Consider the following 15,382-nt stretch of genomic DNA (forward strand, 5'->3'; position numbering starts at 1 on the left):
CTCACAAGGCAAGAGTACACCCTGTTTGTCAACAACGCTTGGCATACTGGATGGTCACCCACCCAAGTGCTAGCCCAGCCTGATAGTGCTTAACTTTGGTGACCTGACAGGAATTGGTGTGACCGCTGTGGCAAGGGCATTGGCTATTGTGGTTCCTCAGGGCGAAAAAGATTCAAAGGGACTCAGTCTGCTAGGAAAGTGCTTGTGACAGTGTTCTGGGATATGCACGATGTGTTGTTGGTGGTCTTTGCCGAACACGGGACCGCTGTGAATCCTGCAGCCTACATTAAAATTCTTGTTATGTTGCATCATGTCTTTCATGACAAATGCCACAATGTTAAAGCTGATGATGAAACTTCTTTATGACAATGCACGCCCCCCCCCCCCCCCTCCCCATCTTGCCGCTCCTCTTTGTGAGCAAATTGTCAAATTTGGGTGGGAGGTACTCCAGCATCCACCATACAGTCTGGACCCTGCACCATCAGATTTTCATCTGTTTCGTCCAATGAAGAGATTTATGGATCAACAACACTGTGCAGCAGATGCGGAAGCAAAATCGGCAGTCTGCAGATGGCTATACTTCAACCAGACAGACTTTTATGGACAGGGCATATTGAAACTGGTACCACAATGTTGGTGATATGTAGAAAAGTAGGTAAAACATGTAAGTTCATTTATAATTTTTTGTTACCTATTAAACTTATTGATAATAAAATCATTGTGCATTACTTTTCGATCATCCCTTGTGGATCCTTACTGGCAAACTTTCACATATTTGTTGAGTCATTATTATGTCACCTGCAGACAAAAGAAAGTAAATATATTCTGTGGCGATCTTAATATTAATTTTCTGAAAGATTCAAATAAAAGGGATGACTTGGGAATGTTGCATAACACGTACAACATGTGTTTTGTTGTTAAGTACACCAGAATTACACAAGACAGCAGTACACTAATAGAAAACATTTATTAGGTGACCACTTAGTGGTATAAGTGTTTATGTAGAAGTGAATGGCCTCTCTGACTATAATGTACAATTAGATTTACAAAACATCTTATCTGATTACAGTGCAGTGATATAATTTAAAACAGTAGAATAATTACTGAACAGACAACCGAAACATCTCTAACTTTTGTTGCATCTTTAACTTTTGTTGTCGTTATAAGTTGTGTGTGGTATTGCATCAACAGTTATCACAAGATTAGTCTAATTACAACTGACCGAAATGAATTTTTTGTGCCATACATGCTTTCCTTTATTATTTGAAAGGTATCATCATTGGCAAATTTAGTCAATGCTGCGACATTTGTGTTTGTTCTGCAGTTGTTATGTGTATTGCCATTCACAGTTTCATTTGAACAGCACTGGTAAATGGACACTCATGTACATCATGATGTTTTGGATCTAAAAGCAAAATAATTTTGCTCAATTCACCATGTTCTGTCAAGTTCCTATTACCATTGGTTTGAAACTCATGTCTTCTCTTTAATAGATGCCTCATTCCATTTGAGATTTTCTATTCTGTTGCTTCTCAGTAGCTGCAAAATTTTTTGCTGTTTGGCTAAGTACCTTTGTACATGACTATGTAACAATCATTTTCCAGGATGGTCAATTATTGCTTATTTTAATGTGATACACCTCCCTTGAGTATGTTCATATCAAGTTTTGTATATAGTTTTATTCTGATGACTTTATTATGATAATTTGCAGTATGAAAATGGTTTAGAAACGTCACATCCTGTGCATTTCTTTATAGATTGATGATAATCAGTGGTTAAGATATCGTAGGGAGTTGAAGGAATTGTCAAAAATGGGTGACTGTAATTTGTTTTAAACCTATTTATATTAACTTTATGACTCCTCCAAATAGACTATGCATCACTTTCTATTGTCCAGATTGGAAATTTTTATTCTGGTGCAAAAGACTTTTAACACCTTATACTTCTACTACATCAGATAGGAGATTGGAAATTCCCAGATATTCAAAACTAAAGTAATAGAGATCATTATTAGTAACTTCTTCTATTAAAGGCTATTACCATTTTCCAGTTTAACTGTATTATGAGCACAGTCTTTTACTTCATACAGTCAGCTGATTTTGGCAATTTGCAGTTTTCAGGTGCTTACTTGTAACATGTACAGCTGCCATTTAAATGTATAACCGTTGTCATAGCAGGCTTGTACAAGACTTAACGATTCAGACTTGTTGATTATTTAAAGAATACAGCTCCTGTAGTGGCATATGTATATAAATTCTTTTGGTAAATTAAGTTTTCAAAATGAAACTTCCAGTGTGTCTGAAATGGTTAACTTACATTCATTGTACATGCCACTTTTGACACAGTGAGACATGGAGCGGAAATGCAAAACGCATGAGCAACTATTGGTTGCTCAACAGGTAATGGAGAGATGCGTTGTAAGAATTACTATGAGAAAAGGAAAGCAAACAAATGGGTCAGGGAACAGGGGAGTGGAATACATAATTATAATTGAACTAAAAGAGATGGAGTTAGTGAGGCCTGATGACATGAATCGACCGTAAATGGACTAAGGAAATTTTGTGCTGGAATACAAAAGGTGAAGAGATGGCAATGATGGTGTAGTAAAAAATGGTGGTTGATCTTAGAAAACCAACATGAGCAACATGGATGAACAATGGTAAAGACCATGATACATGGAAAAGTCCAGAGAAGACATTTATCCAGCTGTGGTGGCCAAATGGTTGATCTCTTTCTCTGACAGTATACTGACATGTTCCACGGTATTACAAATTTTGTGTATATGATCTGTGGTAGCATTGTTCCTTGAATTTTTATTGCAGGTAGGTGTTCCCTCTGCCGGCACTGTTTGAATAATAAAATATCATGAACAAGTAGGTATATTGTTACAGAATTACTATCTATAAAGTAATTACTTTTGGATTACAGAGGATCATTCACTGGAAAAATCTAAAAGCATTTACATTCCACCAGAACTTTCATAAAACACCTATAGACTAACTGCCATAATGGGTATTTTAACTTGCTGATTTTCCCCTCACAATATACTGAGTTGTAGTAATAGATTCATATGCTGTTAATAATGAAGCATTTGTCACAAAAGCTATGCTGTTTTAAATGCTCCCAATTTATAAGTAGATCCTAGCATCATCATACCTTTAAAGGTATGAAATAGATTCCCTCAGTTGACCAGTGAGTTCCATAAAAAAAGATTGAGGAGGGACCTTATATGACATTGAAGAAGGGTGCTGTTGATTTAGCTACATACAGCATATGTTTTGTGTAATTGTGTGGTGTTTGATCTTAGTTGGGTTGTATGTTTCAACACTTTTTGTATAACATTGTTTGTATTTTATACACCTAAAACAGATACAATTTTTTTTATTTCTCACACAGGAAATGAAATGGAAGCACAGGGATATTTTGTGCAGGAGAATGCTGAGGGCAAGAAAGGGAGCAGTGGCGAACGCAACAGATCTTTGCGGTGAGAATATTTGTGATACAAAATGTTTGACATATTCTGAAAAAAAAGGAAAAACAAGTCTGGTTGCTCATTTAATTCTTCAGTACACTAATTTCCCTCTTGACTCAGATTTTAGTAGCTATTTCTAAATTTTTAGTGCTCTTGATTATGTTAAGACGGAAAAGACTAAACAAGAGAACATACTTCTCCTGAAAAAACTTTTACTTAGCAACTGATACCTTTTATTGTTTGAATGTAGCATCAATAACACATCAGTAGTGCCATTGTAACTGATCAGAAAACTTGCTGAAACCATTCAGATATTTATAAAATGATCATATAAACTTGCCATAGGTAATTCAAATGCTATGTTACAGTTTACTAAGAAAATTTATAAATTATGTGTATGAAATAGTTCTCAGGTGGGACATTGTTGAGTATTCATTATGCACCTACAGTCTTTTTCCGAGTTTTCCTTAACAGAAATTATTAAAGTTAGTAGAAGATATGTGGGTGTGCTTGATTGGCTGGAGAGAATATCAGAAATTATGAATAAGGACGCCATGAGAAGGATCGAAACCAAATGTTCTTTTATTACTGAACTGAGGAAACACTATGTAACAAATTTTGCATCTTTGCTGGTATACCCATATCATCATGTAAAATGTTCACTGCTATACCACTGGCATTGTAAATCAAGACCACCATCATATATAGCTGTGAAGAAGTTTCAGAACACATCAAAGGACAGCTTATGACACCAATTAATTGATTGAGTGCTAACGAGGTCAAGATTACAAGTCTCTGCCTTTATATAGGTCATTGCTTTTGCATGTGTGCATACACACTGTGACAGAATGAAGCAGAGTACTGCGGAATATCAAGATATTTCTAGGACAGATACCAGAAACTATTCAATAATCTACACATAATCAAAGTAATTACTAAATCAATATGCTGCATTAATGAAAAAATAAAAATGGGGTTCCAGGAAAAATGGATAGGCAAGATGAAAATAAAATTCAAATAGCAAAAGTAAACGAAGTAGGCAAAAAGGTGCATATCTATATGTAGCTGTCTTTAAGTTTTGGATCTACTTTTACATTTTTAGTAATAAAAGTTTTGATATAATTTCATATTTTTGAAAAGAAAGAAAATCTGCTATAATTGAAAGAATACAGAATCAATTACTGACATGTTTATTGATCACACCGTGAAAATACAAGTCCAATTCACAAGTCAAAGTCCATTCCAATAAACAGTGTCCTATTAGTCTGGCCAAGCGTAGACAATGAATGATAGCAATATACCAAAATGCTAATCCAGAATTCGGAGCATTGTTGTAACTCTCGATCGTTGGCATCGGTGGCAGCGTAGCACAGCTAAGTGAGATAAACTGGCAGCAGTGACCTGGATGCTTGTTTAAAAAAGGCTGCTCATAGTATTTGCACCTGGAGGAGGAGGAGGATATTGGTGTTTAACGTCCCGTCGACAACGAGGTCATTAGAGATGGAGCACAAGCTAGGAGTAGGGAAGGATGGGGAAGGAAGTCGGCCGTGCCCTTTCAAAGGAACCATCCCGGCATTTGCCTGGAGTGATCTAGGGAAATCACGGAAAACCTAAATTAGGATGGCCGGACGCGGGATTGAACCATCGTCCTCCCGAATGCGAGTCCAGTGTGCTAACCACTGCGCCACCTCGCTCGGTATATTTGCACATGCATGACTGTAGTAGTGGCTAAAGGTGAGACTCTCTTCCACGTTGCGATGGTTGGTCCTCTGTTCAGGCTACCTTGCTTCTCATATCTGGCTATGATGTGGAGTGGCAGTAACTACACCCTTCCACCCCTATCCCTTCATGAGGGGGGGGGGGGGGGCTATCCGGGCCCTGGTGGCAGTCAAAGTTCTATGGGTTCCTGATGTGGGTAATGTTGATTTTCTCCGGCATTCTGGTGTCATGCTCGACCGTCCATGTCCCACAATAGCTGTTGGCTGGCTGGGGTAAGACTGTAGGGCTGAAAGTAGTGTGGGTGGAACTGCTGACAGCTCCTAGGAGGTGCAGCTCTGGGTGCAGGGACATGGTCACTGAAAGGTGGCAGAGCCATCGCTGTCTTGGGGCTCTCCAGCGAAGACGGTTCCTGAGGCTGCTCAGGAGCAACCTGGCTGATGGAAGACGGCTGCTGGGAGTCAGTGAACAGTGATGGCAGGTCCTGGCAGGTCCCATAGAGGCTCCAGAAGGGGATGAGCATTGGTCGATGAAAACAAAGGACAGTGTAAGTCTGTAGGAGACATGTTGATATTGAGGATGATAAAAGATCCCAGATATGTGGGGGCCAGGTGGAAAGGGCTGAGGTGGAAGGGGAGCCATATACTGGTTGTGAGACTGGAGGTGGGAATGGTGGGTCTGTTGAGGGATGTCATCATGGCGTAGGTGAAGTTGAATGGTGTGGCAGATGACTTCCTGGTCCCCCACATGGATGAAGACCTTCTGCCCCCACTGATGAATGATGGTGACCAGGAGCCGGGGTGACTGTTGTCCTACCCCTGTGCCCACACTGGTGTTTCTGTCCAGTACCTGCTGAATGGCAGCACTGACGAGTGGTCGGGCTGCAGGGTAAATGTAAGAGATTCTGGTTTTGGCATCTGTCAAGGAGCTGGACTTTCCTTGCCCATCAGCGTGGACCTGTACAAACTCAAGAACAGACGTAGCACATCTTCAGTTGACTGTTGTTACCTATACACACAATAAAAAAAGTTTTGCATCGTCTCAGTTCTGAGAGTTCCGGAACCTGTACAGAAAACTGGAATAGAGATCAACATAAACATCATTTCTACCCTTTTTATTGCTCAGGAAAACCAGCAAACCTTCAGAGGTGGTGGTCCAGATTGCTGTACACAGCGGTACCTCTAATACCCAGTAGCATGCCCTCTTGCATTGATGCATGCCTGTATTCGTCATTGCATACTATCCACAAGTTCATCAAGGCACTGTTGGTCCAGATTGTCCCGCTCCTCAGCAGCAATTCGGCATAGATCCCTCAGAGTGGTTGGTGGGTCACGTCGTCCATAAACAGCCCTTTTCAATGTATCCCAGGCATGTTCGATAGTGTTCATGTCTGGAGAACATGCTGGCCACTCTAGTGGAGCGATGTCGTTATCCTGAAGGAAGTCATTCACAAGATGTGCACGATGGGGGCATGAATTGTCGTCCAGGAAGATGAATGCCTCGCCAATATGCTGCCGGTTTGGCTGCACTATCATTTAGAGTATGGCATTCATATATCGTACAGCCGTTATGGTGCCTTCCGTGACTGCCAATGTCGTACGTCGGCCCCACATAATGCCACCCCGAAACATCAGGGAACCTCGACCTTGCTGCACTCGCTGAACAGTGTGTCTAAGGCTTTCAGCCCAACCGGGTTTCCTCCAAACACGTCTCCGATGATTGTCTGGTAGAAGGCGTATGCCACTCATCGATGGAGAGAATATAATGAGAGAATGTGATGCCAATCCTGAGTGGTCTATTTCGGCATGTTGTTAGGCCCATCTGTACTGCACTGCATGGTGCTGTGGCTGCAAAGATGGATATCACCCAGGATGTTGGGAGTGAAGTTGCGCATGATGCAGCTCATTGCGCACAGTTTGAGTCGCAACACATTGTCCTGTGGCTGCACGTAAAGCATTATTCAACATGGTGATGTTGCTGTCAGGGTTCCTCCGAGCCATAATCCGTAGGTAGTAAAACTCATGTCTTGAGGAGGTGAGTAGTTTTGTCCAGAATCTTGCCATCCGGATTGAACAGTGCGACCAGTGGCTTGTAGTGAGTGATGAGTTGAAAGGTATTTCCATAGAGATAAACAAGTTGGTTTTTTTCCCTTAGTGTCAACATGATTGCCAATTCTTCTTTCTCTATTTGCAAATTTCCCTGCTGTACAGCATTCGATGACTTGGATGCAAAAGTGATGGGCTGTTATGATTCATCAGCATTTTTGTTACTGTGTACGGTTTACTGTGTACTGCCTCCACGCTATGGCTATGGATTTACGACTAGAATTTTTGGAGAGTCCTGGTGTAAGGGAAGCTGTAGATGTGTCTCATCTGGGTTGATTTTGGAGAAGTGCCTATCCCGACTTGATCTTGTGAGAAATTCCTCCAGCCTAGGAATGGGATCTGTGTCCCCCTCCATTTGAGAGCTGACAGTCACTTTGAAGTCTCCAAAGAGCCATAAATTCCTGGATGGTTTTTTGACCACAACCAGCATCATGGCGCATTTGCTGGTGGTGATAAGTTCTGTAACATTTGACTGAGCCAACTGGTCAGTTCCTCCTTTACCTGGGCCTGAAGGGACATCAGCACCAGGCTAGCCCTATAAAAGTGCTGTTTCTCCGTTTGCTTGAGCATTATGTGAGCTTCGAAAAACTTTGCTTTTTCGAATCTGGGAGCAAAAATTTGGTGGTAGGCATTGCATAACTTGTCTGGTTCTTTAAATTGGCATTATTCAACACTTTTTACAGGATCTTGGATTGAGAAGGCAAAACTTACAGTTTGCCGCTGTGTGGGAGTCATCTTTCGTTATCCCAGTCTGACATTGGTTGGCCAATTGCTTCAACTGACTACAGCACCAGCATCCACCTGTAATTGGATTGCCTTTTCCTTAATTCTAATGTCAATAAAAAGCTTGGCCAGTGATCGTCTACTTTACTCATTCTTCCTAACATCCATAGGTGTGCTTTGATGGGGAAAAGGGGCAGTGCGTTTTTACTCTGCAGACAGATGGTATGTGCCCCTGTTGGTCCCAAATGTTGCAAAAGTTCCATTTGTCTGGGCAGTCATCCTGACAATGTTTCTTAAAACAATCAGAGCATGACAGAAGTGGGCCCCTGTTTCTGGACTTTGTTTTGGAGGTTCGCCACCAGTACAGAGTTTTTGCAACCTACCATTGCTGGCGAGAGTGAATTGTGGTTATTTCATCATCCTGGTCCCGCATATACAGCTTTTCCGTGTCATGGTTTACTGCTGCATTGTTCTCCCATATTTCTAACTGCATTCAAAACACCATGTGATTGTGTGAATGTGAGCACCTATTCTAACATGGGGTTAGCTAATGGCTGGGCATTGTGTTGGAACTGTTTATCCAGGGCTGATCGAATGATCATGTTTCACGCCATGTCTTCTGTGTAAGACTCTCTATGTGTGGCCATCACAAAATGAGATTTTTTACTGAGCCCATGGTGTTTCGTTGCCCACGCCCTATACGAGTGGTAGGAAGCTTCATGTACTGATGAAATTCTACCCATGCCGAAACAACATGATAGTGCCAACAATATGCACTGAGAAAAAGCTAACACTGAAAGCTCTGTCAATGGTGCTAATTTACCCAGAAGTATATAATTTGAGATTTGCAACACGAGAGAAAAAGTGATTTGTTGATGACTTGATCTCCTACCTTAAAAGTTGTGCGGTTGTCCTGAATATGATTTTCATACAAATCCCATTCCTCAGTGGCTTCATCATACGAAGGAAAGCATGGTGACTGCAGCTGCTGTTGCTGTAACAGGGGATCCTGAAACTTCCTGGCAGATTAAAACTGTGTGCCAGACCGAGACTCGAACTTGGAACCTTTACCTTTTGCAGGCAAGTGCTGTACCATCTGAACTACCAAAGCATGACTCACAACCCATCTTCACTGCTTTAATTCCACCAATACCTCATCTCCTACTTTTCAAACCTCACAGAAGCTCTCCCGGAGACCTTGCGGAGCTAGAACTTCTGGAAGAAAGGATATTGTGGAGATGTGGCTTATCCACAGCCTGGGGGATGTTTCAGAATGAAATTTTCACTCTACAGTTGAGTGTGTGCTAATACGAAACTTTCTGGCAGATTAAAACTGTGTGCCAGACTGAGACTCAAACTCAGGACCTTTACCTTCCGTGGGCAAGTGATATATCATCTGAGCTACCCAAACATGACTGAAGACCAATCCTCAAAGCTTTAATTCTGCCAGTACCTCATGTCCTACCTTGCAGTCTTGTCTCCTACCTTCTAATCTACCGGGAAGTTTCATATCTGTGCACAGTGTGAAAATTTAATTCTGGAAACATCCTCCAGGCTGTGACTAAGCCATGTCTCCACAATATCCTGTCTTCCAGCAGTGCTAGTTCTGCAAGGTCTGTTGGAGAGCTTCTGTGAAGTTTGGAAGGTAGTGACAAGGTGCTGGCAGAATTAAAGCTGTGAGGACAAGTCATGAGTCCTGCTTGGGTAGCTTAGATTGTAGAGCACTTGCCTGCGAAAGGAAAAGGTCCTGAGTTTGAGTCTCAGTCTGGCACACAGTTTTAATCTGCCAGGAAGTTTCATATCAGCTTGCACTCTACTGCAGAGTGAAAATTTCATTCAGGGCATCATAATTTGCGTTTGAGCCATGATCACCCTGTGGGTCTGTGCTTGCACCTACATCAGTTTCTTTTGCTGAGCCATCTGTTGAGTGATCACTTGAACAATATGGTCATATGCCTGAGTTGACTCCCATTATTAGGCTGTGCCAGTTTCTGTGTTATGACAGAAAGAACACAAATCACTTACTGACACACAGTTATTACTCACACCATAAAATTACAAGTCCAGTTCACAACCCAAAGTCCATTCTGATTAACAGTGTGCAGATAGTCCAGCCAAACGTAGATGGTGAATGGCACAATACACCATAATGCTAGTCCAGAATTCAGAGCATGGCCATAACTCTCTATTGTTGGTGTCAGTAGCAGCATAACACAGCAAAATGAGATAAACTGACTGTAGTGGCTTGCATTCTGCTTTAAATACGGCCCCTTGTTGTATTTGTGTTTGCATGGTGGTTGCCAAAGGCAAGACTCACTTCCAGGTCATGATTATTTGCTCTTTTTTTTGGCTGTACTGAAGTCAACCTGTCTGTCCACCCCCTGCAGGTCCGGGGGTTAGAATAGACCCAAGGTATTCCTGCCTGTTGTAAGAGGTGACTAAAAGGAGTCCCTCCCCCTCAAGGGGGTAGTTAGCGCCTGCGTCCGGAGACTGATGGTTCCACGACCTATATTTGCGGTCATTTTGGTTTTTCACTTCTTCTGGTTTCTTCCTTCCTTTGGTTGGTTCCTTTCTTTGTTCTTCTCCATCTCACTGTCTTACTTACTCTTTCCCTTGCCTTCTTCTCCTTGCCTTCTCTGGTCTCCGCCTCGGCGTTTGAGACAGTCTGTCCTTTCTCTCCCTCTCTCCCTTCTTTTTCCTCTTCTTCCTTCCTCCCTGTGCGTGCCTGAAGGCCGACCCACGCGTTCGCACGTGTAGCCGGTGACAGGGTAACGCGTAATTCCCTGCCCTGGGTAGACAAGTAAGGCACGCACGTACCCCCTGGTAAAGGCCAGGCCCAGGGAGGGGTGATTGTCTGAGCTGACACCTTCCGACCATGCCGATTGGTCCCTCCGTCCGTTTCTCGGGAGGTGTGACCTGAGGTGTAAACATTCACCTCAGGTGGGAGTGCCCTCTGAGAGGGTCCCCACAAGGAAGGAGCGCGCCATCGGAGATGGTGGCAATCGTGGGGGATTCCTCCGCAATGGATTTCTCTTCTTCTTCTCTCTCGACTTCTGCCCAAAAACGGAAACTTGACCAGCCACCAGTGACAAAAGTACTACCGCCTGCCCCACAGTTCCTCGTAGTTTCTTGATCTGAGGACAGAAAGGATTTTTCCTCTGTCAATCCTTTAGTTATCCAGAAGGGCGTAGATGCCATAGCCGGATCTGTCAAGTCTTGTACTGGACTCGCATTCGGCAGGACGACGGTTCAATCCCGTCTCCAGCCATCCTGATTTAGGTTTTCCGTGATTTCCCTAAATCATTTCAGGCAAATGCCGGGACGGTTCCTTTGAAAGGGCACGGCCGATTTCCTTCCCCATCCTTCCCTAACCCGAGCTTGCGCTCCGTCTCTAATGACCTCGTTATCGACGGGACGTTAAACAACACTAACCTAACCCTATCTTGTACCAGGTTGCGTAACAGTACCTTGTTACTAGAAACTGAGAGCGCCTTTCAGGCACAAAAACTGCCTCGGGCCACACTCCTGTACACGTTCCCTGTCCGGATGGAGGCTCACCACACTTTGAATTTGTCTCGTGGTGTGGTATATACTAGGTCACTCGACGGATTGACTGACGAGGAGATTCAGTCTTTCCTCGCTTTGCAGGGTGTGACGACTGTCCATAGGGTCATGAAAAAGGTCAACAATGACCTTGTACCGACCCGGACACTTTTCTTGACCTTTGATAGTGTTCAGCTGCCGTCGCGCATCAAAGTGGGCTACGAGGTTAATTCTGTTCGCCCCTATGTCCCGACACCTACGCGCTGCTACCAGTGTCAGCATTTTAATCACACTCGGCAGTCTTGTTCCAATGCGGCTAAATGTGTCACTTGTGGCAGGGATGCCCATGAGGGTGACTGTCCACCTCCGTCTCCTCGTTGTGTGAACTGTCAGGGTGACCATGCAGCGTCCTCCTGCGACCGTCCCATCTACAAGGAAGAACGCTGTATACAGGAAATTTGGGTCAAAGAGAAAGTAGGAAGCCCATGCTGCTCCCAGCGGGGAAATACAGCACTGTCCTCACCTCTCCTCGGACTACCAGGGAGGTGGCGACGCAGACATGCGATCTGACTTTCAGCACTACGGTCGTCCGTTCGGCCAGTCAGACACAAGCACCTTCATCAGCTTCTGCCAAGATGAAGACCCAGAAGTCAGATGCACGGGCCTTCAAGAAGGAACCGTCCCGTGCAGACTTCCTACGTACCTCGAACTCCCAGCCATCGACCAGTACTTCCACTAAACGACCTTCCAAGAAGGCTCAAAGGAAGCACAGTTCTCCTTCTCCGCCACGGTGCGTTTCTTCTCCTGCGCTACCCAGCGGTTGCCGTCCCAGGCCGTCATCCGTTTCGCCTGGCCGCACCGCTGGTAGCCGAACATCTGGCTGTTCACCGGCGGAGAAAGCTCCCCCTCCCGGCCATCTTAACAAGATGGCCGATGAACCTATAGAATCAATGGACGATGACTGTCCGCCTACTGATAGCGGCGGCAGTGCTCGCTCGAAGCCAGGCCCTCAGCGGCCTTCGAGGTGACCCTTTCTTGCATTTTCTTTTTCTTTTTCTTTTCACGATGGCACTTATTCACTGGAATATTCGCAGCATTCACTCCAACTGAGAGGACTTGAAGTTTCTGCTCCGCTTGCACCGTCTGCTCGTCGTAGCCCTCCAGGAAACGAAGCTACGCCCATGCGATCAAATTGCCTTGGCACACTACACCTCTGTGCGTTTTGACCTACCCTCTGTGGCAGGTATTCCGGCTCATGGAGCGGTTATGTTGCTGGTCCAGGATGATATTTACTACGATCCCATCACATTGCACACCGGCCTTCAGGCAGTTGCCGTCCGAATTACTCTCCCCACTTTTCCATTTTCCATTTGTACCGTTTACACTCCATCGTCGTCTGCCGTTACCAGGGCAGACATGATGCAAATTATTGCTCAGCTACCTGCACCATTTTTGTTAACTGGAGACTTCAATGCCCACCATCCCCTTTGGGGCTCTCCAGCATCCTGCCCGAGGGGCTCCCTGTTAGCAGACCTTTTCAACCAGCTCGATCTTGTCTGCCTCAGTACTGGCGCCCCTACTTTTCTTTCGGACACATCTCACAACTATTCCCATTTAGACCTCTCTATATGTACTACCCAACTTGCACGCCGGTTTGAGTGGTATGCACTTTCTGATACATATTCGAGCGACCACTTCCCGTGTGTTATCCATCTCCTGTATCATACCCCCTCTCCGTGCTCAACTAGTTGGGACATCTCCAAAGCAGACTGGGGGCTCTTCTCTTCCATGGCGACCTTTCAGGATCAAACCTTCACAAACTGCGATAGTCAGGTCGCACACCTCACAGAAGTCATTCTCACTGCTGCTGAATATTCCATCCCTCACACTACTTCTTCTCCACGTCGTGTACCGGTCCCTTGGTGGACCACAGCATGTAGAGACGCTTTACGTGCTCGTCGACGTGCTTTACGCACCTTTAATTGTATCAGTTATAAACGATTACGTGCGCAGTGTCGTCGTATTATTAAAGAAAGCAAGAAAGCCAGCTGGGCTGCTTTCACAAGCACCTTCAACAGTTTTACTCCTCCTTCTGTTGTCTGGGGTAGACTGCGCCGGCTATCTGGCACTAAGATCCACTCACCAGTTTCTGGCTTGACGGTCGCGAATGACATCCTTGTGGCCCCTGAGGATGTCTCCAATGCCTTCGGCCGCTTTTTTACAGAGGTTTCGAGCCCCGCTCATTACAACCCTGCCTTCCTCCCACGAAAACAGGCAGAGGAGGCTAGGCCACCTAACTTCCACTCCTCGAATCGTGAAAGGCATAATGCCCCATTCACCATGCGGGAACTCGAAAATGCACTTGACCGGTCACAGTCCTCCGCTCCAGGGCCTGATTCTATTCATATTCAGATGCTGAAGAACCTTTCTCCTGCGGGTAAAGGTTTCCTTCTTCTTACTTATAATCGCATCTGGATTGAGGGACATGTTCCCGCATGCTGGCGCGAGTCTATTGTTGTACCAATTCCTAAGCTGGGGAAGGACAAGCACTTGCCTTCCAGTTATCGACCCATCTTGCTTACCAGCTGTATCTGTAAGGTGATGGAGCGAATGGTTAACTCTCATTTGGTTTGGCTGCTCGAATCTCGACACCTACTTACCAATGTACAATGTGGATTTCGTAGGCACCACTCTGCTGTTGACCATCTGGTTACCTTGTCGACCTTCATTATGAATAACTTTTTGCGGAAGCGCCCGACCGCGGCTGTCTTCTTTGATTCGGAGAAGGCTTATGACACCTGTTGAAGGGCGGGCAGTCTCCGCACCATGCACACATGGGGCCTTCGCGGTCACCTCCCTCTTTTTATTCATTCCTTTTTAATGGATCGACAGTTCAGGGTACGTGTGGGTTCTGTCCTGTCAGACACCTTTCGCCAGGAGAATGGGGTGCCACAGGGCTCAGTTTTGAGCGCCGCTCTCTTTGCCATAGCGATCAATCCAATAATGGATTGCCTCCCAGCTGATGTATCAGGCTCCCTTTTCGTGGACGATTTTACCGTCTATTGCAGCGCACAGCGTACATGTTTCCTGGAGCGCTGTCTTCAGCGTTCTCTCCTGGAGTGTCGCCATTGGCTTCCGTTTTTCTGCCGAGAAGATGGTCTGTATTAACTTCTGGCACTACAAAGAGTTTCTCCCACCGTCCTTACGACTCGGTCCCGTTGCTCTCCCAGTCGTGGAGACAACAAAATTTTTAGGTCTTACATTTGACAGGAAACTTAGCTGGTCTCCACATGTGTCATATTTGGCTGCCCGTTGTACCCGTTCTCTAAATGTCCTCCGTGTTCCCAGTGGTATGTCGTGGGGAGCGGATCGAACCGTCCTACTTCGCCTATATCGGTCGATCGTCCGCTCCAAGCTGGATTATGGGAGCTTCATATACTCCTCTGCACGGCCGTCCATCTTACGCCGCCTCAACTCCATACAACATCGGGGTTTACGTCTTGCGATCGGAGCGTTTTATACTAGTCCCATCGAGAGTCTTCATGCTGAAGCCGGTGAATTGCCACTCACCTACCAGTGCGATATACTGCTTTGTTGGTATGCCTGTCGGCTACTGTCACTGCCTGACCACCCGTCTTATCGTTCCTTTTTTGACGACTCTCTCGACCGTCAATACGGGTTGTATGTCTCTGCCCTGCTACCCCCTGGAGTTCGCTTTCGTCGCCTCCTTCAACACCTTGATTTCTCACTCCCTGCAACCTTTAGAGTGGGCGAGAGCCACACGCCACCTTGGCTCCAGGCTCAGGTTCACGTTCACCTTGAC

At 45.0% G+C, this 15,382-nt stretch overlaps 1 protein-coding gene across 7 annotated transcripts in view; it reads left to right on the top strand.

Moving 5' to 3' along the window:
• Positions 1 to 15,382, top strand: part of LOC124805346 (gastrula zinc finger protein XlCGF17.1-like) — an 84,645-nt gene that overhangs the window by 45,757 nt on the left and 23,506 nt on the right. For 6 of the 7 annotated variants that reach the window (XM_047265867.1, XM_047265870.1, XM_047265866.1 and 3 more), the window contains one exon: positions 3,397 to 3,484. In XM_047265867.1, coding sequence (XP_047121823.1) covers positions 3,397 to 3,484 — 88 coding nt within the window. Of the gene's footprint in view, positions 1 to 410; positions 665 to 3,396; positions 3,485 to 15,382 lie in introns of those variants that run through there. The other variant, XM_047265873.1, reaches the window with a different exon arrangement.

The sequence above is a fragment of the Schistocerca piceifrons genome, chromosome 7 (assembly GCF_021461385.2).
Source record: "Schistocerca piceifrons isolate TAMUIC-IGC-003096 chromosome 7, iqSchPice1.1, whole genome shotgun sequence".
In the NCBI taxonomy this organism is placed as follows: Eukaryota; Metazoa; Arthropoda; class Insecta; order Orthoptera; family Acrididae; genus Schistocerca; species Schistocerca piceifrons.